Raw genomic sequence first — 23,837 nt, 5'->3', positions numbered from 1 at the left:
TCTGAGGGGCTGTGGTAAATGAAGACCAAACCTTTATCACTGGAATTTTTGCCTGGAAAAAGCAATCCCAATGTCGAAGCAGTTTGCGTACGTTTTATTCCGTTAACTCAGCCCCTATGCGAAGTGTTATTAATGTTACGGAAATAAGAAAATTCGAAACTTGCAGGTAGGCAACCCACAATTTGTCTTCAAATTAGTTTAGTCCAATTAACAATCAATCAATAATTCTTTTGTGATCTAAATTTATTGAAATCATTTTCACCAGAAATTCCGTAAACTTTATTTTAAATCAAATAGTAATCATAGAAAGCCATGCAAAAGGAAAAGATATAAAAGAAATAATTAATTTAATGTGAACATTTCCACCGACGTTCCCGAATTTAATACGGTATCTTCTGGGGTGGACGGCGCTCCCAAATGGAACCATTTCTCAGTTATACCTGCATCCGCTCTTGAAGAATCCAGTGCATGTCTCAAAGCAAAGAGGACGGAGATAGCAAGACATGATGCAGGCTCGCCGGTAGCTAAAAGATTTTGATTGTATTCATATTAATCATTAGATGATTCATTGATTTTCGTTACCTTTCGATCTTAGAAAGCCTGCAGGATTTGGACTATTTTGCAGCAATGTAATCCTAAAGTCAATCGGTATGTCCTTAGCACCCGGTGGCTTATAAGTCCAAGTGCGGTTAGTAAGGAGCTCTCCAGATTGCCGATTAAAAACCAACTTTTCCGTTAACCAATACCCGACCCCCATTATAAAAGCACCCTCGATTTGTCCCACATCGATTATGGGACTTAAACTTTCCCCAGTATCCTCTAAAATATCCACACGCTTTATGACTAAATTTCCAGTTAAAATATCCACTTCTATTTCAGATAAACAAAGACCCCATACGTCGTAAACTTGCAAGTCTCCTGCCTTATGTGATCGTGACGCTGTTAGCGATATGTTGGAGCTCCAGCATTTCTGAACAAGTGTTAGCCAAGTGGGATTTTCCATAGTATCGCGAACGGGTTGCATTCTTAAAAGCAATTCCTCACAAGCCTTTTTCGCCGCCTGAAAAACCAGGAAACATGTTAAACAAAGCAAATATTAAAGTGGAGTAAAGGTCTTACGTAACAAGCTGTCTCACTACCAACGCCGCCACCAGTCACTGTGGCATTGGCGCCATTAAAGCTGTCTGAAGGATGAATTCGAATCGTTTCTAGTGGAACACCAAGAACATATGCGGCAACTTGTGCGACCTTGGTATTTAATCCTTGTCCCATTTCGATACCACCATGGCTTATCGACACGCTGCCGTCTCCTTGATAGATACTAACGGTAGCGGGTTGCGTGCCGAAATAATGAGTAGGATATTTCATTAAAGCTAGGCCTAAACCACGCTTACGCCAACGGTTCTGTTCATTAAATTTTATTATTTCCTCTTTGCGTGCCTTATATTCCGTGCTTGTGAGAAATTCGGGCAGTAAAGTTTCCATTTTAGTGCCTGGTTTCAGGTTCCGCAATCGTACGTCAGCGGAATCCTGCTGAGTTTCACAAGCAATATGTTCCATGATATTCTCGATCATTGCAATTCCTTCCAGTGCTCCTGGTGCTCTGCACCAAGTATGACTAGGTGCATCTGTTTTTACTGTCTTTCCACTAATTTTCCAATTTCCATCTGCATCGTAACAGTTTGAAACTGTCCATGTGGACAAATAATTCACAGGACTCTCGTTGACGGTGCATCCGCAATCTTCATAGAACGAATTCGTGAGTTTTACTATTTTCCCTTTATCGTCGACGTCAACTGTGTAATCACAGTGGCACGCGAATCGTTTCCCAACGGCATTCATCATAGATTCCAGGCTCTGTACAAATCGAACGGGCCTGTTCAAAAGCGTACTTGCCACTGCACAGGCACAAGCGATCTGAGAAGCCCGAGAAATCTTGCAGCCATACCCACCACCCAACCGCCTTACTTGCAAGAACACTTTAGACTTTGTAGTATCCAAGCACTTGGCAATTGCTGATTGTGTCAAATCCATATGCTGTGTGGCCGAGTAAACGTCCAAGCCATCCTCTGTCGGGATACAGACACACGTCTGCGGTTCCATGGTATAATGATACTGACTTCCTATATCGAAGTTACTCTGAATATGTTTCGTGCCCTCCAGGGGGGATGTACTTTCTTTATAATTTTCGGATTCCGTCACGCCAGAGATTCTATGGAAGGCTTTGTTTTCGAAAACGTCCTGCATCGTAGGCATTACCGAACCACTCAGCTTTTCATAAAGGACCTTAACCTTCTCACTCGCTGCTTTAGCTATGTCGGCCGTTTCCGCAACAATCACACCCAACGGTTGTGAATGGAACTGGACCAGATCGTCACAGAATATATATTCTTCTTCATCGAATCCAAACATGCCTTTCTCAATGAAAGAGTTTGTCCCTGGAATGTCTTTTGCCGAATAGAAGGCTACTACTCCGGGTATATTCAAGGCAGGACTAGCATCGATCTTCGCGATTCGCGAGTTAGCTTGCGTTGCATGAACAAATGCTGCCCAAACTTCTCCCGGTAACGGAGGCAAATCATTCATATAAAAAGCTTCTCCAGAACATTGCGCAATCGCTTCAATTTTGCGTATTGGCTTTGTTACAGGATACATATCCTTGCGAGTATCATAAATCTGCGTTCCACTTGATAGCGATCGGCGAAGAATGTCTCCACCGGATCTATTCTGTTCTTTTACAATATCTTGAGGAGCAACCCCTAAGATGAACTTGTAAAATAGTCCACAAGCTAGTTTTCTGCGATATTCGGGAGAAGCGTCAGGAAGAACCCAATCGGGGTTAATTTCGGCTTCGAGTTCCGTCATTACTCCTTGAATAGTTTCGTTTGAGAAGAGGTTTTTGCCAACCAAAAATTTTTCGGTTTGATAAGCGTGAATAAAGTCTGGATTAATGCCACCGAAGCATATACGCGCTGATTTAACGGTATCATTCGCCATTTCTAGGAGAAATCCGGCATTGACAAATGCATGAGCATTTTGTGCTCGGGGCATTATCTAAAATCAGATGTAGAATCAAAAGTAATTAATTAATCAAAAGTATCATATATCTGAAAATGAGTTCAAAAAAAAATATTACTTCTTCCCATGAGCCTCCTTAATGTTATGTTAATATGGCTTAGGCCGGAGTTTTTGGCATGTAGGTTCGCGTAAAAAACATTGAAGGAAACCTTAAGAAAAGTTGGTTTTGTTTGAATGACCCTTCTTACCTTATATGAATTGAAGAGGTACTGATCCACTGGCTTTGCCTCAATGATGATTTTCGTTAAGATCTTCTTACTCATATCCATTTGTAAGTAGTTCAATACTGAAGACGTAGTCGTCTTGCCATCCAGGCCCATTATAGTGAATTTGGCGTTCAATGTTTCAAGCAATATAAAAATGTCTGAGGGGAATTCCTTGTGCTGATGCTTGATCGACAAATTTCCGGCTAATGTACCCATCTGAAATTTAGGAGTATTATTATAAATAAAACAAAATGAATGCCTTTAAAGGGGGTATATCATCAATGGATAATTAAGTTAACATGTCTGTCCGAAACATACGGCGTGATCGTTGGGGGGCTAGAGGGCTGTTTTCCGTTCCGGTTGGACTCTTCTTCGCCGTGGATGTTTGTGTTCGTTTTGGAGAGGATTAAGTGTGATGATAATGAAACTGGAGCTTTGTTGCTCTACTGAAGATTTTTAATAATGGTTCACCTCCGGAGCTGCGGGAATTTGCCGATCTATCTAAACATGTCTTGAAGTCTTTAATGCACTTTTTTCTCGTTGGATAATTTTCAGGAAAAGAGTAGAGCGCATATATAATTGACTTCTTAGTCGTGCCGTCACAACTCGATAAACAGTCCCTCAGAGGTTGATCTCCGCCTCTGAGCAGATAGCTAGCTTGAGGCTTCTGCGACGCTCTCTCTTTAGCCCTAATTCTTCCTATTTACCGCTCTCCGTGGAGATGTTTGACCATCCATGGGTTTTGCAGGCCAACCGGACGTCTTCTTTGGTTATGGCTTTGGACATTCTGGTCTGCTAAGTTGTGTGCACTGTGGCTCCTTAATAGTTCACTATGGCGTTGCTAATACATTAGGATGAATTACGCTCCAGCGTAAGCTTATAATAGTCAGACCTACTATCGAACTGGAGCGTCCTTCCCGAGATGTTGTAATATCACTTTCGTTAGCCAGCATTATATTTGACTGGACAGAAAGTTCTGTCCAATTTACTCAGGCTACTCATGCTTGCGACCACACATTCATATCGTCGATACACTAGTCGAATCTGTGACCCATACATTCTTCACGTTTTTGCAGGGTTTACTTCTGATCGTAATTTCCAACTTGAATTCGTGGTCTGTGCAAGTGAATCTTGAGCCAGTCTGCAATGATGGAGATTTATTCGAACGAACTTGTTTTTCTTATCGCAGGCAATGCTTTTGTCAATTCTGGCGTTTGCAACTACGGTTCTGAATTTGTTCAGTTATCCTGCAACTCCTTCCAATCTAGGTCGCTAATGCAACCCTTGACGGTGCACATCTTCTCCGTCGATCCGACTGGTTAATTCCGCTGTGGCGCACCTTCCAAACAAGTCTTTGAAGTATCTCATTCAATGCGGTAGAATCAACAGTTAAATCAAGGTGAGGATCTAGAGAGGGAGTCCCGCAATGAAGGGATACTCAGGTCTGTTCTCTGGCCACCAATGGTTTCTACACTACCTCCATTAGTAATCGCATTCTAGGCGTTTGAGTGCCACCACAGGATTTGCATAAAATTACGATAGATTCTCCAAGTTTTTCAAACTTAAATTGTTCTTTCAAAACAGTGTCCCGATTTTTCCATCGGATATCACTTTATTGAGATCTTTGGCCTTTATATAGATCTCAAGCTTTTGAGTACGCACTGCAACGAACTTCCTAAGTGAGCTTTCACTACAAAAGAAATCAGTTTTGCCTAGGATGAATTTTATAACCGGTTTTCTAGGTGCTTCCGTGACACCTGGGCCCAGAACTTTAAGGTTTGGTCAGCTTTTGACGTATGGCACGTATGGCAGCTAGAAATAGCGATTGCCTGTGGACGAATTTCCAATTTGGCTTTCTTCGTCGCCTTTTCGTCTGTAGTCTTTGTCAATATCACAATATATTGGTGGTGGGTAGTAAATAGTTGTGCTTTGCCTTAGGGCCTACATCAACCTTTTCGCGGGGGAGTAGGCCCAAAGCTGGTCCTTCCCATTGGTATACTTAAACGAAAGCGAGACAGAAGAGAACGTAAGTGCAAGCAATTTGTGTCTCACCACTACCGTAGGAATTTCCTCTAAGGGTGGCAAAATATCCGAAGCGCAATTTACCGACTGAAGAGAATCAAGATTTTCATTATCGACTCGTCCATCTATAGTGCATCGTAGAGTTTGCCGTAAAGTAGCTGCTACAGGTAACTCCAATTTTGGTTCTGGCCTTTCGCCTAAATTCACGATTGTAGACCCCAGGCTTCGCAGGATAGAACAAGTGGCATGTGTGATACCCGGCGGTTGAAGAACGGCAGCATACATGGCGGGAAAATCTCAGCGTTGGCCTCGCAATTGCGAACGGCTTGTAAGATAGTTCCTGCCTGCAGTGCAGTGAATAAGCAGAAGAAGGGAAAGCTAGAGACGTTAACGGAACCGCCTCCCAGCCTCTCTATGGAATAACATCACCGGACGCTGGCAACCAGATTTGTCGGCAAATCGAAAATAAGAAAATGTTTGCGAATTCTCACAGAAATCGATAATGAGGAGATCGAGTCTTTGGCGGTAGAGTGTGAGAAAAACTTGGTTACATACCGACAATAGCATGCACTTTTAACTGCTTTCTATTATATAAAGATTATGTGATTATGCAGAATGCTAAACCTTTTCCCTTTCTAATGGCAGCAAAAAATGATGGATTGCACTTCAAAGATATCAACATCTTACCGCCCCTTACTGCAACAGAGATTCGTCGAGTGTTTCCCGATATTCGCGCACGTGACTGTGCAGCGAGTCGCGGACCAGTACCGCTTTATAGCTCGCAGCAACACAATCCCAGCCACCATTAGGGAGCGTATTCGACTTAAAGTCATCGCGGAAATCACTGATGAGATTGCATCTCGACTTTGGGCTGATATGCCACTGCTGCAACTACAATCACTTATATATTTTGGTGCTGTTGCGGCTGCCAAATGGCGCGGTCAGATGATTCGCTTTCGTGTTATTGGTTTGAGTGACCGGCGGAACATCGGCGGGACTGACTAAGGCAGAACATTGCTAGGTTGATTCAAATCAACTCTGACAATGCCAGCAGACGGGTGAAGAATAAAGTGCAGAGGCTTTACAAAAACTATGTTATCCCCAATGAGACACCCGTTGTTGAAATTCTGGACACACTAAAGCAGAAACTTTCTGTCATATGCAGTCGGTTACGACGGTATGGCGAAAGTTATTCCAGACGTGTCCAGAATGCAACATACGCGAGGAACCAGCGGAGCTTTTTCAGATCTCTCAACGAATCCCAACAGAGCGCCCAGACAATACAGTTCTCGGTGACGGAAGCGAAAGAGTATTGGGGTGGACTTTGGGGGTTACCTGCCCAGCATGCTGAGCAGGCTGAGTGGATCACCGCCGAAGGCACCCGCCATGCCAATATGCCTGGCATGAATTTTGCGGATGTTACCGAAGAGGAAGTTCGACGAGCCATAACAGCTTGAAAAACTGGAGGGGCCAAGGTCTGGATCGGGTGCAGAATTTCTGGTATAAGAAATTTGCCAGCGTAGATAGTCGCTTGATACGCAGTATAAATGAGGTTATGAGTGGGCCGTAGGAATTTTCACCCTTCCTCACTGCGTGGATTACCTACCCTATTCCTAAGAAGGACATGGTGCAGGACCCCGCAGACACAAGACCGATTAGTTCGTTATCAACCCTCTACAAATTCATAACGTTCATTGTTAGTGGAAGGATCAATGCGCACCTCGAGACCAACAACATTCTGTTCGAGGAGCAGAAGGGTTGCCGAGTTGGGTCAAAGGATTGCAAAGATCAACTCATTATCGATTCGGTAGTTGTAGGACAAGCAACTAGAGGCCAAAGTAACCTCTTTAGTTACTATATCGAGGCTTTCAATAGCGTTCCGCATACCTTTATCGCATCGATCCGAAACTAATAATGTTTTTGGCGACAGTCATGGAAGTGTATTCCTCTGAGGGTACTAATACCTCAGAATCCATCTCTATAAGGAGAGGCATCTTGCAGGGGGATTCGTTGACTCCCCTTTGGTTTTGTATGGCACTGAACCCCTTTTGGTGGCTACTGAATGATGCTAGAAGGCATGGTTTTGCAATTAAACCTACATGATAAGTGCGAACTGAAATACTTGATGACATCAAACTGTATGCTGGTACTGACGAGCATCTTAGAAGTCTGTCGTGAATAATTGACATGTTCAGCCGTGATATTCGGATAGAGTTTGGATTAGACAAGTGTGGAATCCAAGCCATCCGCAAAGGTCATCACGAGCCGCATAACATAGCATTGGTGACCTCCACATTGAAGTTACGACCGGAACAGACTTCTACAAGTACCTAGGAATTCTGTAAGGAACCCATGCTCGAGTTTGTGATCTGAATTTTTCCTATCGGAACCAAAAAAACATTGTGTGTTGAAAAACTGGAAGATTTACAGAAGTGCCTATTGTGGGCATCCCTATTAGCCATAAGTCATTAGCTAGAAATTCTTCAAGATGATCAGTGTCCGCCCTGTAATAAGGAATCGCAATCCACACAATTCCAATGTGTGTGCCCTGCTTATACGCCCACCAGATATCAGATTGCAGCGGGAAGCATCACATCCACTAAACGAAATTCTGCTAAACATAGACGATTCTGTGATATTTCGTTAGACGGGGACTACTACGGGTTTAGTGCTCAGAGGGTGTGCCTCTCGCACATATCGCATACACACGCATATACCATGGAAAATTTCCCCGTTGCATTGGCATTAGGGCCTTGAACGTTTATAGTTGTAATAATATAAGCTAACTATCTAAGATTAAGATTAACTATCTTAAGATTAATAAAGCGGTAAAAAAACATTTTGTCCGTTTTTAAACCACCTAGCTTTTGTCCAACCAGAAATGCCGCGGCCCATACCAGCACTTTAACCTTTTCAGGCCGAAATCATCCCCACATGGTAACAACTGGAAGCTCCATTGAATGTGGATATTATGAGGAATGTTTTAGGTTGTTTGGGCAGATTTACAATAATACGCGAAAATATTCCACCACGGGCGAATTGAAATTTATCATCCAGGATGCTTTTAAAAGGTTAGCTAAAAGGCATTAGAAATTCCACTATTTTTACAAGAAAATGACACAATTTAATGAAGACAATAATGGTCTAAATTATTATTAGTAGTCGTGTTTTTTAATTTTAATTGTTACAAACTTGTTTTGATGCACCTAAATTTTTTGGACACCACCCTTTGCTGGGAGCCTAAACTGTTTCACAGCGAACATGCCGACCAGACTTTGATTGATTCTATTTAAAAGCAAATACTTTCGAAGAAATGGGAAGAACTTGAAGCAACTTTTCCTAATGCAAGATAGACTTAGTTAGCAATGTATGTATGTTATTGAACTTGCTATGTTCCTAGAAACAATACCCTTGAAGGTACTTAAAGATCAAAACTTCAGCTATACTTTACAACTTATTCTAACTTTGCATACTCACGTTCCGAACTGGTACGTTTGCAACTAAGTCGATATGATGCACTACTTTGTCGCAAAATTCAAACCCTGGAGTTGACGTGGCTTTTCGCAGCACATCCATGGTTTCACTAAGGCTTAAATTTCCACCTAGTTCAATCTCCTTTTCGCCAATAGAGTGTGCGTGCAAATCAGGAATTTTATTGATGTCGATAAAAATCTGAACATCCCGCGATCTTCGGTAGACACCATGTGCTGTATTTCCGGCCACCAGCATATACTTTTTGCTGCCAATATTTCCCAAAGTTTGAATTATATCATCAATGGAATGAGGTTGAATCCACTCTCTATCATCTTCGAAAACTACATGCATTTTTCGTGCCCTGCACGTTCCAGAACATTTTGTGCCTGTTTTCGGACAAGTTTTATCCAAATCTTCAATATCTTTGCATTTGTCAATAAATTCGTAGTCTGAATTTATGCCAAATGATTTCATTGCATCTAAAATAGGCCTATAGCCGGTGCAGCGACAAATGTTTCCGCCGAAGGAATTTTCTATTTCTTCCATGCTGATCTGTCCTCCTTTAGATTCCAAGAGTGCGTACATGTTCATAACCATTCCTGGAGAACAGTATCCACATTGAGTACCATTCAAGTCAGCTAATCGGGTTTGAATTGGGTGATAACCATCTTTTTTGTTTCCAATGCCTTCAGAGGTTATAATTTCCCATCCATCGCAGACGTTTAATAAAGTCAGACACTATAAGGATATAAGAAGAGAAGGAGCGATATTAATTCTATTTTTATTTAATGGACTAGACTGAATAAAAAATGTAGCTACATTCATACGTAATGATACATGCAGGTGGAAGTAGATCTACACGTTCGGATAGTAGGTCAGGTGAATAACAGAAATGCAATTATTTGGCTTCTCCATTTTGCTTGCGAAATGTACAAAGTGGGTCCAAGAATTTTAAGATTTTGACTATATGCGGAAAAACTTCCTTTCAGAAAAAACTTTATTATTAAGGCGTTACATACTATAGGAGCGCAAAATATCACCTTAGTAAGTAATGTGATATCATGCCACTTTTTGAAAAAGGTGATATTACAAAGTAATCTCACAAACATCACCTCTTAACCAAATATTACTGGTTACTAGAATACTTTGTACTGCAGTTATTGCATTCATAACGTAAATTATAGGACAGCGCAAAATAAATATCAATGAAAAATGAAAGAACCTTTCTTGCAAGAAAAGATAGAATAAAACAAAAGATCCTACAAGGATATAAGCTAATAGATAGAACAATATTTTCACACGCATAGAATGAGCGTTACTTTACTTAAAAGTTATCTTTGCTTAGCACAAGCACATAAAATCGACATCATCTTTTCACATCAAAGCTAGCTGGGAGAACAGATTTACAATCGGTAGGTGGGGTCAGCATTCAATAGTCATCTCGGCCGTTTGTACGAGGAAATATTACATAACCTACCGTTGTATACACATCAACCAGCAGCCAACATTCATTAAAAACCCTAACATTACAAATCAATTACTTAAGGATTTTTTTGGTTTTTTTTTGTCATCAATTGAGGTGAAAATTGAAATCAATGCTTTATATATGTTTTTTAAAAGATTTCGAAGGTTCACGGACTAGGTATGGCAGATTAATGGGCAGTTAAAATTGATAGTAGTAGTAAGTAATCACATTTTAATTTTAAATGTGTTTCTCTTGAAACTGCAAGTTGAAAATTGGGTGCCAACATAGCCCAATATCTATCCAATCTTTGAAATTTTCACGACTTATTCCGAAGATATTCCCAGCTAGGATAATTGGGATTAATCGTGCCTTTGTTTCAACAGTGAAGAAAGTGAAAAAACACCCAAGTTTACAAAAAAAAGTTTAACAAGTTATGAAAAATTTACCTTTCAATGTTTTTAAATAAATCAAGTTTGCGAAAGGTGAGTATATTACCACACGTTAAAATTCCGTTGATTTTTTTTATGATGGGCAGAACACTCTCTAACGTTGCACATCGCAAATAATTTTTTTTGGGAATGGCGACATGTTCTTCAATAACGGGCAATAATATCGGTCTAAATGGATCGTACTTATGTTCAGGATATTAAAAGGGCCTTCACACGGGATGACACCCTTAAAGCTAAGGATCTGTCAAAATCATTTTCTAACCCGAAGTCAGCCCAAAACTAACCCGAATTCAGTCCAAAACCAGCCCGCTACTCAGTGTCACATCGACAACCAAAACTGTAAAAACAGTCTCCATTAGCTCAACTGGTACTAAAGACGGACACTTGTAACACTGCCCTGGGAGCCACTTTCGTTTCGTTCGAACACATAGCATAGTTCACAAGAGAAGTCGTTCATATTATGGGAAATAAAAACATGTTAGTTGACGCAATGTCACGACTGAATGCCATATCCACGGTACCCATCTCAAAACCTGAAGAACTACAAAAGCTCAGCAGAGCGAAGGCATACTATCAAACTTCCGATGAAAGGCTCCTCACCAAATCTTCAGAGGCTGGCACTTTCACGTGGTCATAAGGTCCTCCATTACGAAAGTCCAAACCTAATGAGAAGAGCTGTTTACTGCTGTACAGTTGCCAGCAACATCAACTCATCCAAAAAATCACAGTTCCGGATTAAAGATTCGATCCCATTTACCTCGATACCATTTGATTATCTTAGATCCGTTTTCTTGTTGGCCTGAGGCAACGCTTCTCAAAAGCTACTGAATATTACTCTGGATCGAATATGGCTCCGCTCTCCTAAATCCACATTTATGTGCATTTATTCATACCCTAGATTGATCACCTTTTTCGACTGTAATTGAATGGTCTTGGGCATGATTCTGCTGCTTTTATTTGGTCTCGCACATTGGTTGGAATCAGCTTAGCCAACCTTATCAATTAAGTCGGGGTACCGACTTCCTTCATAGTTCTGTGTAGTTTTAGTTTGACGACGTTGATAAGCGTTCTTAATGTTGGAGGATATAATATATGATAGATGGGACTCAGCTACATGATATTATCCTTTCACATTGTCCTAAATGCCCCGTTGTCAGCTATCGCCCAAAACTTCACTGTATCAAACATTGAGCATACGTCGATGAACCGCCTGGTGTAGCTAGTCGTCTTTATATCATATTTAACCAGTGTGGCTATAATTCTATCGGTTGCTGCCGACTTATTATTCTGACGGTGGCAGAAATGGCAAAGATACAAAGTATTCCCAACTAGCTTCCAATCGACAGGACCTCTCGACAAGCTTCCCATCAACTCGCACCGACACAAATGAGAAGACAGTTACTTTCGTATCTTCTCCGACCAAACATGTTCATATTAGTAGAAAAGGGGAGATTTGGTGGAAATCGCACTATTGATGTTGTCGTTTCTTCGCAAATTCAAGACTATGAATGTCAATATCATCCGAAAGTGGATACTCTCAAATAATATATGCATATATTACGTGCTACGTGCTACGTGCTAATGGGTCAAATGCACACTCAAATGTCTTTATATAAGAAATACACAAAATCTTTTATACCTGAAACGTCCAGCTTTTCTGTGATACATAAAAATCCCTTCACATATAGTAAGTGTGCCATTTTTTGTTGAGTTTGAAGGGGAGCTCGCCATACATGCGAAAGGGGTGTAACATTTCTTTTCAAAGAGGATGATCATGTAGAGTACCAAACGAAAAGACTCGATTTATACTTTCCGAATTGGGTGAAATAATTACTGAGAATTCAAAATCACTATCATCAACGGTGCAACAACCGGTATCCGGTCTAGCTCTGCCTTAATAAGGAACTCCGGACATCCACCTTTTGCGCCACGGTCCACCGATTCGATATCCCTAAAAGCTGTCTAGGGTCCTGACCTACGCCATCGTTCCATCTGAGGCAGATATTCATGGAATCGCTCAGAGTTTTTGTCGTTTTGTAGGCTACGGAATCGTCCATCCTTACGTAGGGGGCCAAAGATTCTTCGAAGGATTTTTCTCTCGAACGCGGCCAAGAGTTCGCAGTTTTTTTTGCTAAGAACCGAAGTCTCCGAAAAGTACATGAGGACTGGTAAGATCATAGTCTTGTATAGTAAGAGCTTTGACCCAATGATGAAACGTTTCCAGCGAAAACAGTTCTTGTAGCTGAAATAGGCTCTTTTGGCTGCCAGCAACCGTGCGCGGATTTCATCGTCATAGCTGCTATCGGTTGTGATTTTCGACCCTATATAGGAGAAATTATCAACGGTCTCAAAGTTCTAGTCTCCTATCGTCCTTGTTTTCGTTTGACCAGTGCGATTCGATGTTGTTCGTTATTTTGGTTTTGGCTATGACGTTGACACCATATATTTCGTCTTGCCTTCATTAATGTGCAGCCCATGATCTCGGGCCGCCTGCTCGATCTGGATGAAGGTAGACTGTACATCTCGGGATGTTCTTCCTATGATGTCGACTATCGTCAGCATAGGCCAGTAGTTGGGCGGACTTGAAGAGGATGGTGCCTCTCACATTTACAGTCGGCATCGCGAATCACTTTCTCCAGGGCCATAGTTGAAGAGGACGCATGATAGCGCATCCCCTTGTCGTAGACCGTTGTTGATGTTGAATCGTCTAGGGTCAGTCTAGTCAGTCTTATCAATTTCGTTGGGATACCGAATTCAAAATGTGTGTTCCAAAAAGTGAAATAAGTCTCGTTCTCAGAACCTATTGAACCGAAAGTCCAAAAAATGCACAATAGTGCATCAATACGAAATCTAAGCCGCAAAATACATAACTTTGATAAGTTTGAATGAAATGCAACTACTATTAACAAAGTTATAGAAGGTTAAAGTTTGCATTTCACGTGCATTTACTGCACTATGATATATATAACGTCATCATCACATAAAGTAAACTAATATGAATGCTCTTTTGAGTTCTTGTATGGTAGTTTGAATTACTCAAGGCAGATACTGTATCTGTATACGTATGTGCTAATTAAGTTTGCGGGTAGTGCACCCTAGTACAAGTGGTATTTGCTTTTGTGCACAGGAAGTGGAAATGCGTGAAGACGCGTTGGATTTTGGATGGGTAACATTTGTTTATTTAGGGTTAACAAAACATTTATGTTTTTGATATGTATGCACATCTACATATGTATGTATATCTGGAGTTTAGCTAGCAATTAATGAAGGAATATTTTGTATTTTCAGCTATGTATGAACGGGAAACCCTGAAAAACACACACATTCAGGCGGCAACTTCCAAAATCGAATGCCTAACGCGATAAGTTCGATCTGATTAGATATTCGTTGCGGTCAGTCGAAACATAACTGACCCTGTGACCGGCCCTATATACGATAGACGAGATGCAGAAATTCACTGAGAACATGCCCATATCACAGGTCTGTCCAAGGTTTTGTCACAGCTCATCCTGACATCCAAATAACTTTTAGGAATTATATGTAGAACTGCGAGTAACTACTCATCCTTCTCCACTATGTGAAAAATCTCTGATCCTTAAACTGTACCGGAGTCGTGCAGTGAATATCACGTGGGAAACCGATTCGCGTCAATATCTATCACTTGACTCTCCATGGTCGAAGGGCTCAGTACCGTAAAATAGAGAGGAGTACTCTCCAGAGTCCCACCATCTCAATTTAATCTTACTTTTTGAATAATATATTCCGGCACTGGCGAGGAATACTAGCTCTAAGATTTGACAACTAATTGTTGGCTTCTATTCTAGTAAGATTCAATAAAATCAATATGTTGTAAAGAAATTAGGGATTTCGAGTTTTGGAAGTTAACTAGAAATGTATACTACAGTGTTCGAAATAATATGTAAGTATGTATGTATAATGTGTAAAACAAAACTATTAGAAACGATTTAATGTCTGCCCGTCCGTTTGTCTGTCTATCATACCCGATTTACTCGGAAACGGCTGAACCAATTGTCACGAAATTTGGTGAGGAGGTATGGTGAATGCATTCCTTTGCATACAACAGGATGGCATCATTTGGAATAGGTTTATGGAGGGCTCTCCACACATGATGAAAGGGGGCTGTAACTTTTGTTCGGCAGAATATTGTCATGTGCTATGATACTGGCTGAAACAAAGGGGAGTGAGGGATCAAAATGTGTGCCCCGAAAAGTGTAACAGGTCTCGTTATCAGAATCCTATCCACCAGAAGAAGCTGAAAAAAATTTACAATGGCGGATCCGTACGAAATCTAGGCCTTAGAATAAATCCCATTCCGATATATACTCGAATAAAGTGAATAAGTTCTTTATTCATGAAAAACTGCAGACGGAGAAGGAGAAAGGCGAGTCTCCCGCGCCTAAAACCGGGACAAAATGTACCGACTGGTCCTCCAGGTTGGGGTTGTGTAGGACTGACAACCCTACATGAAAAACTGATGTTACGAAGCCGTGGAAAGAGCCTCGGATAGGATGGATTTTACAACGACAAACCCGGCAACGACAATGGATTAACGAATGTGCGAATTTTCTCATGGGACGTGCGCTTCTTGTACAGACCGAATGCTGCTGAGCAGCTAGCCTGATACCCTATCGTAATATAAGGCTGATGTAACAGCGCTACAAGAGATGCGATGGACAAGGGACCGGTTTCCTGGAGAAGAGCCGCTACACCAGTATATAATAGCGGCCATCCAGTACACCATGTGCTCGGAGTAGGTTTCTTAGTCAGCCAAAAAATGAAACCTGTTGTTATCGGCTCTGAAAATATAAGCAAACAGCTATGCACTCTACGTTTGCGAGGAAAGTTTAGAAATATAAGCCTCATAAACATGCATGCCCTACTAGAGGAGACTGCAGAGTCGGAGAAGGATGAGCGGACCCTCGAAGCCTGTCCCAAGTATGATATTAAAATCATACTTGGAGATTTCAAGAGTCAAGTAGGGAAGGAGCCCTTTTCAAGCGATACGTCGGCTCCCGTAGCTTACATAGGGATACTAATGATAACGGCCTGTGGACCTATTCAGTTAGCATTATCGCACGAAATGGTCGTTGGAAGTACCTGGTTTGCGCGGAAAGTGGTCCACAAACATACGTGAGCCTCTCCTGATGAGACCACTTTCAACCAAATTGACCACGTGCTGATTGAACGCCGCCACCTCCCAGCCTTGATGAATGTCAGAACATATAAGGGAACAATATAGACTTTAACCACTGTCTCGCTGGCATGGTGCTCCGAGCTTGAATTACGGCACCACCTACAATCCCCTCTAACAATCAGGGGGAGTGAATACTGAAGCCATTCACAACAAAGCCCTCCGTAACACCTATAAGAGGGAAATGGATGCCGCACTAATCGCAGTCAACAGAGATCCTGGAGATGAAGCACCAACAAATGATCTTCACAATCACCTGAAGAACGTTATCATTGATACGGCCACAAAGATACTTGGCCCCAGCCGCAAAAGAAGTTGGAATGGCTGGTTTGACGATGAATGTAAGCTAGCAATGGAACGCAAGAATTCTGCATACCGAGTAATGTTGCATTCTCAAAGAAGGCGGGCACTCGTAGAGACTTATCATGAACTCCGAAGCGACGTCATAGACGGAAAAAGGAAGCCTGGGAGAACCAAAAAATCTGTGAACAACCAAATATCAGCGAGTCGGGAGTCCCGCCAACTGAAAACGACGTGCAAATACTGCCACCACCAATTTTAGGAGAAACAGTCCGTGCAATTCATCGGCGTACAAATCATAAGTCGTCAGGAGCCGATGGAATTACAGCCGAATTGGTTAAATATGGAGGCAACCAACTACACAAAGTACCCCATCAACTGATGCTCAGAGTATGGTACAGCGAATCAGTGCCTGACGATTGGCAACGAGGCATTATCTGTCTCATACATAAAAAAGGGGATATCACACAGTGCAGCAATTATAGAGGTGTCACCTTGCTGAGTACCATCTATAAGATATTCTCCACTATCTTGCTAGGCCAGGTAACCCCATACGTCCAGAACTATTATTGGCCCTCATCAAAAAGGCTTCACTCCAAGGAAATCAGCAACAGATCAGATTTTCTGTTTGCCGCAAGCGCTGGAAAAACTGTTGGAATATGGGCATCAGTTGCATCATCTTTTCATTGACTTTAAAGCCGCTTATGATAGCATAGCCAGGGTAAAACTGTCCTACGGCCATGAGAGAAATCGGTATACCGACGGAAACTAATACGACTGACTAGGCTAATCCCTGACCAATGTGCGAGGCCAGATAAAAGCAGCAGGATCACTCTCAAGACCATGCGACATCAACAACGGTCTGAGACAAGGGGAAGTCCTATCATGCGTCCTTTTCAACCTGGCCCTCGAGAAGGTGATTCGCGATTCAGATGTAAATACGACAGGCACCATCCTCTTTAAGTCCACTCAACTACTGGCATATGCTTATGATATCGACATCATGGGAAGAACAACCCAAGATGTACAGTCTACCTTCATCCAGATCGAGCAAGCGGCGCGAGATCTTGAACTGCATAATAATGAAGGCAAGACGAAGTATAGGGTGCCAACGTCAGCGCCAAAACCAAAAGAACGAACAGCATTAAACAATGCAGATGTTTTCGTTTGACCAGTGCGACGGGGACTACAACTTTGAGACCGTTGATAATTTCTCCTATCTAGGGTCGAAAATCACAACCGATAACAGCTATGTTGATGAAATCCGCGTGTAGTTGTTGGCAGCCAACAGAGCCTATTTCAGCTTTACAAAAACTGTTCCGCACGAAGCGTCTCACCATGAGGTCAAAGTTCTTCCTGTACAAGGCTGTGATCTTGGCAGTCCTCATGTATTCCTCGGAGACTTCGGTTCTTAGCAAAAAAAAAAAAAATCTGCGAACTCTTGGCCGCGAGAGAAAAATCCTCCGAAGAATCTTTGACCCCCTAGATGAGGATGGACGATTCCGTAGCCTACATAACGACGAAATCTATGGGCGATACCATGACCGTCAGGTTGTGGATAAACTCCGGCTCAACGGCAATGAGAAAAAGAGATGGAGCGATGACGTAGGTCAGGACGCCGGACAGCTTTTAGGGATGACGAATTTGTGGATCTCTGTGCAAAACCGGAGTGTCTAGAGGTCCTTATTAAGGCAGGCCTAGATCGGATACTGGTTGTTGCGCCGTTGATGATAATGATGAATGTGAATAATAGTATATTGCCATATTTTAGAAGTTTTTCGAAAACACTCATAAGTTCGTTCTAGAGTGTCCGGATAGCTGAGTGGTTAGAACACAAAGCTGACGTACGGAAGATTGCGGTTTAAATCTCACTGGTAGCAGTGGTATTTGTATCTTGATTTGACATCGGATACCAGTCGACTCAGCTGTGAATAAGTTCTTGAGTTAAATCAGGGTAATAATCTCGGGCGAGCGCAATGCTGACCACATTGCCTCCTACAGGCTATTCTGTAGTGTACCGTTATGGTCTTGAATGAAGTGCTCTAACACACTTCAAGGCTCTGATCCAATATGGAATGTTGTGTCAACGATTATTATTATTATAAATTCGCGCGTGAAAGCTTGAACTGTAACTGTAACTTTGATACTGATAGCCGGATTCCTGCGAAAGGAGAGTTATGCCAGATACTGTCCTCTATCCTGCTGAAGAATTTGGTGCTCCTAGGATGAAATTATGGGGCGTTTTTGGACAGATGTCGGAATTAGATGCAGTTTGAGCACTAGGCTTCATATAAGCGATTTCTGGGTTGAGTACTTTCCAAAAATGAGTCCTGTCTCACTTTAAGTGTGCAAATTTTGACTCTTTACTCATGCGTTTCGCAGTTTAGATCAAAATCAGTATCAGTTTCGGAGAACAATATTCGAGGCCTTTCAATTATTACCCTCATGTGTACATTAGGTGGAAACATTTTTTCCATTCCCCGAAGGGCAGACTTGCAGGCAGTGAATCGATTTGAGTAAGGTTTCATTATACACAAAACCTTAAAAATGAACTCGACCAGTTTAACGAAAGATATTCGTGATCGCAAACTCATGTGTTGCGTCAATTGTTTGCATCTTGTTCGTGGTGTAGCGCGAAGTAATTATACCGGACCAAGGATAAATGCTGATAAAATAAGAATATTTTTGGTTTCTTTGTATTAAGGTTGGTAAGTAAGAAAAATTAAAAAAAAATATATTTCCTATTAAAATGAACCAACTTAGTATCTGCTTCGATAGTAATTCTCGAAACTTTTCATTTCATACCATGACTATATTCGATGAAAAAAATTAAAAATTTTGTTAGGTTAATGGGCACCAAACCTTAAAAAAGTGGTTTCAAATAGCTTTGGGTTGAGGTTTGCTGACAGCGTGAAACACGATACCCTGGAAACTTTAAAGAAGTATAATCCTAATCAGATACTAGATACATCACCCATATTATCATGTGGGCCGGGTTTGGATACTCTAGACAAATTGAGCTCTAGCTATGGTGGCGGGTTGTTTGAGAACGTGCTTTTAAGTTTTGATGATTTAAGTTTTTGATGATCTACCCAGACAATATATTTCAACTGGGAAAGGCATTGAGCCACGTTCAGCCAAACTACAATCCATTTTGACGTTCAAAAACATGGCAATGCTCTAATAACAGGTTGTAAGTCCTGATCTAAACTCCATGCTGTAAGCAGAACTATCAAGTACTACCTATAGCTCATATCGGCAAACAGGACATGTTTCCATGATCAGCCAATGCTCGTATGCAAGGTTTTGGTGAATCACCTTATACACAGCATTGAGCCTGCCGTGTATTGCACAGGTGCCATAACAGTGTAGCCAGAAATGGGATAGTCCAACGTCCCTAACGCCAAACTACACATTCTGCACTGATTGTTTCCCACTTGCTCTTTCATTATAAGCTTTTTGTAAACTCGTGGCGACTACGCCTTAAATGACACACATGCATCTCTGCGTCCCAGCAGAGAGCTCCCCAGTACAGAGCCATCTGTCCGACAAACGTAAATAGATAAATATCCGGCATAGTGCAAGGTTTGTGCCTTCAACGGTAATCCACTCAACTTGGAAAGCATACTGGGCGCGTACCCCCAAATTCAACCCCAAAACTCCTTTGCTTTCGTTACCGAAAACTGTACTGTTGGGATTCGTTGAGTGATCTTAACAAACTTTGCTTGTTTCTTTGCGTATTTCGAATTCTAAACACGTCTGGAATGACTTTCGCCATACCGTCGTAACCGACTGCATACGACAGAAAAGTTTCTGCTTTAGTGTGTCCAGAATTTCAGCTATGAGTGTCTCACTGGGGATGGATAGTTCCAGTAAACTTCCTTTACTTTATTATTCACCCATCTGCTGGCATTGCTAGAGCTGATTTAAATAAGTCGCGCCGACATTCTAGATTAATTTTCCGTGGTGGATCTTTTCGGTCACTCAAACCAATGCCACGAAAACGAACCATCTGACCGTGCACACTGACAGCGCAACAGCACCAGAATATACAAGGTATTGTAGTTACAGTAGCGACATATCAGGAACACAATCGAAATTTAATCTCATATTTGATTTGAGGTAGATTTCTCGAAGTTGCTGGAGCTGCACAGTGCCTAGTTACACCTGGTTAATGCAAATGATTCATTTTCAAAAATTCTATATACGTTGTTTGGAATTCGCTCAGACATCAGGCGGAAAAGATGTGTTCTTTGGCGGGTACTGGAATTTTTGCACACAGCGCAGCGAGGTGTAATTGATGCAGCCACCTTTGCCCCCATCGATCCTCGGTCACCTCTTTCCGCGATGACGGCCAGGATTGTGTCGCTGCCAGTAATAAGTGGTACTGGTCTGTGACCCACTGCACAGTCACGTGCGTGTATTGTGGGAAGCGCTCAACGAATCTCTGGTGCAATAAAGGACGGTAATATGTACGTGCCTCTGCTGTTATTTCGTAGTAGGAACAGATAATAAAGAGGTTGATATCATCAGTCCACTTCATCCGCTATCTACGCGAACCTGGTGAATCGGTTACTACAGATTGTGGTGAAACAGCTGCAGCAGACAGAGCTATGCTAGTGGTCATCGTGACGCCTATACGTCGATCTCTCCTCCTTTCACAACCGACATGGTAACCGACTCCGGGCGAGCTGTTAGTGTTTTATATTATTATTTTAATAGAATAGGTACCAATTATGTAATGTCTTTATGTTCTCAATGCATAAATAACAAACATAAGGAAGATGAACTAAATGATTTTGTAATAAATAAAACTTTTTACTGTCCATTATAATAATTTTGCAGTCTATTATAGGTCGCAAATCATACCGCAAAGTATGATGTAAATCCTTCTATCATTGACAAAACTACAGTAGGTGAATTTGTGCTTTTCGTAACGCCCCATATATTGGTAGCAACACATTAAAGTACTATTTTTTTTTTACCAACTGGAACTTCATTCGCCTCAATAAATTAAATGATTTAAATGGGAGAAGCCGGCCAGGATAGCCATAAAATTATATTCTATTAACAATGATTGGAAATCAGTTCAAATGAAGAGGATGGCTCAAAGAAACAGCCAACCATGATATGATCAGTGATTGGCGTAGCTGGAAGAGTCTAATACTTGCCACCTGGGAAAATTAAACTTAATTATTTTTCAATTTTTTGGTAGTTATTTAATTGCTACCCGGGGAAACCTAATTAAACCATTTTCTTTAGCAGTAAAATGCATTACTGTACTATTTTAAATTAAAATTTTTTATTTAAAACTTGGAAAACAGTGAAATTTGCCTGCCATAGTCAACTTTCATGACTATTGAAGACAGTATTTGAAGTTCAATGCAAGATCTCATATCGTATTTTGAAAGTATAGTATATACATGTAAAGCATCAAAGATAACTTTTATTGAAGCTCAGATTGCATCTTCATTCACGAGTATAATCGTACACACGGCGCACGCTTTCTCTGCATTGAAAATCATTCAAAGCCACGAATCCGATGGGCAAAGCAACTTCTCAGCATTCAGGCCAATGTAGACTTTTTCCCAGAGCAAATAACTTTAATGCTATTGTAGCAGCTAAATGGTCACAGAACTTACCAATTAATTTTTCTCTGCCACTTAGGAATGATTTAAGATGAGATACTTACAGAATTGGTCGCCCATACTTTGTGTTCATTTGTATCTGGATGTCGTCCTTTCACCGCACAAATGCACACTCCACATCCACCTTCTAGGCACATGAACTTTGTGGCAGGCAGGTTCGCATGCTGGCGTATGAAGGTATTGAGGGTAATATCGGGCGGATGATTTTGCAGGAGAACTACGAATCCGACACGAAACTAAGCATTTTTACTCAAGTATCGTAGTAACTACTTACCCTTATATGGTTTTCCATTTATTTTGAAATTTACAGCCATTTTGCCCGAAATCTACACTAAACTTTCAACTGCGTTTTTCAAGAGAACGTTTGTTATTGCTTACTGAGTCTGTTTGGCTCTGGTACCACGATTCAACAAGAAACGAGTTTCAAATGATTGAAATGACGCTCCTCTGTGGTCGGGCTAACAGCAATGGAAACGTGATTATCCACTATAAACACACAAAAATAATTGCCGATAGTGGGATCCGTTACACAATACCAGTTCTTCATTAGAAATTATGATTGGACCTATAAAAGTAAATTATATATAATTACTTGAGAAGCACATTTTCATCAGGTCATCCATAAATTTGTACTGTTTACGAAGATATCATCTACATCTCTGTACCTTTGATAATGACTTTTCTATAGTTATTCGGTGGCCAAGAAAAAACGACCTGTATAAAATGCTAATTCCTACGGTTGTGTTTTTGTGATATGCATATTACATTGTAGCCAACGCTGCACGAATTCAGTTGGAAATCACTGCCATGCAATGCCAAGTCCATGCAGAAGCACCTTATCATCATTGCTAAACGTTTCGATCATGTTTGGGAGATACAAACCGATATAACCAGAAGTCTGCTTTCAGTTTTCCTAATGACTCCCTTTCCGCTCGGTGGATTTACACAATATCGAGTTACGAGTATCTTACGGAATTTAGGTGAAAATAGATTCAAGACTCATGATGTGCCACAATTCCCACTGTTAGATATCTACGAGTACAAGTTTCGGCCAATGTCTTATGTGCATGCTTCCATGCAAGCATCACTTGAATTGATAGTTGGATAAGAACTACCTACTCCAAGGACAACAAGTTTACAATTTAGTGCTAAATGAATTCAAACTATTGTAAGGTACTTACAAAAAAAAAAAACAAATGGAGAATCATCATTGCTGAGCGCAAAACCAGAAATTTAAATTCCTAGAATGCTGCTACCAACAAAGTGAAAACCAATAGCTTCACGCTGGCGCTTCGGTCGACATGAAATTTTTTTTCCAAGACGTGCAGTCATATCTGCGTCTAATGAATTGCTCAATTTGCAAAAACCTGTAAATATTTATATGTGCGTTTGGTAGAGGAAAAATATTCTTGACTAACTAATTAGCTAACTAACCTACTGTATCCACATAGTAATTCGAATTAGAAGGAACGAGTAATTGCGAAAGTTCCTATGGAAGAAGTGACTAGAGGAGCAAAGTCTGACCCAATTGCAATCACTGCGTTGGGTTGTATATACACACATATGTATACCACAGCTGACAACTAGCATCAGATTTAAATTCGAATTGAATTTTTGACCTTAAATTGTTGTATGTAACTTTATTAAGATATTCTTAATTTGTTTTTAATTTGAAATAAGGGCATTTGCTGCAAGTTACCAGTACACCATATAGTAGAACTGCATCTAGCTAGCTTTAAAGGGACGAATGGCGAAAGTTTCTCACGAGCGGCATGTAATCAGGTTTCAGACTTATACATAAGGGATGGATTAAAATATATCAGATAACATATTGAAGGGTTGCAATAATTAAATCCGCCTGGGTGAACCATCAGCGTGCAGAGCATTCGTGGATATGCGCGGATGAGGCTACTTTTCAATCAAAGCAGCAGTGAAATTCACACAAAGTGTAAAAGTTTCACCTTATATAACTTTGTTAATAAT

General features: G+C 41.1%; 1 protein-coding gene across 2 annotated transcripts; it reads right to left on the bottom strand.

The window, feature by feature from the left end:
- Positions 1–225: 225 nt before the first annotated feature.
- On the bottom strand, positions 226–22,266 carry LOC119646436 (indole-3-acetaldehyde oxidase-like). Of its 2 annotated transcripts, XM_038046886.1 has the most exons (7): positions 22,129–22,266; positions 21,899–22,071; positions 8,784–9,518; positions 3,267–3,500; positions 1,120–3,054; positions 583–1,060; positions 226–524 (listed from the first exon to the last, which is right to left on the bottom strand). In XM_038046886.1, exons 1-7 carry the CDS (start codon positions 22,166–22,168, stop codon positions 343–345), a joined length of 3,777 nt encoding a protein of 1,258 aa, XP_037902814.1. In that variant the 5' UTR covers positions 22,169–22,266; the 3' UTR covers positions 226–342. The 2 variants fall into 2 exon arrangements, with proteins under 2 accessions (XP_037902814.1, XP_037902815.1); XM_038046887.1 differs by lacking the exon at positions 8,784–9,518.
- Between the last annotated feature and the right edge of the window lie 1,571 nt (positions 22,267–23,837).

Source organism: Hermetia illucens, chromosome 1, assembly GCF_905115235.1.
Source record: "Hermetia illucens chromosome 1, iHerIll2.2.curated.20191125, whole genome shotgun sequence".
NCBI lineage: Eukaryota > Metazoa > Arthropoda > Insecta > Diptera > Stratiomyidae > Hermetia > Hermetia illucens.
The sequence above is the reverse complement of the archived record's forward strand: the minus strand, read 5'-3'. Positions and strand labels throughout refer to the sequence as shown.

Coding starts and splice junctions, on each gene's coding strand:
- LOC119646436 (XM_038046886.1), bottom strand. CDS start 22,168: ATGGCTGTAAATTTCAAAATAAATGGAAAACCATATAAGG. Junction 22,072..22,128: donor AAATGGAAAACCATATAAGG/GTAAGTAGTTAC, acceptor TCGGATTCGTAG/TTCTCCTGCAAAATCATCCG. Junction 1,061..1,119: donor GTAGTGAGACAGCTTGTTAC/GTAAGACCTTTA, acceptor CTGGTTTTTCAG/GCGGCGAAAAAGGCTTGTGA.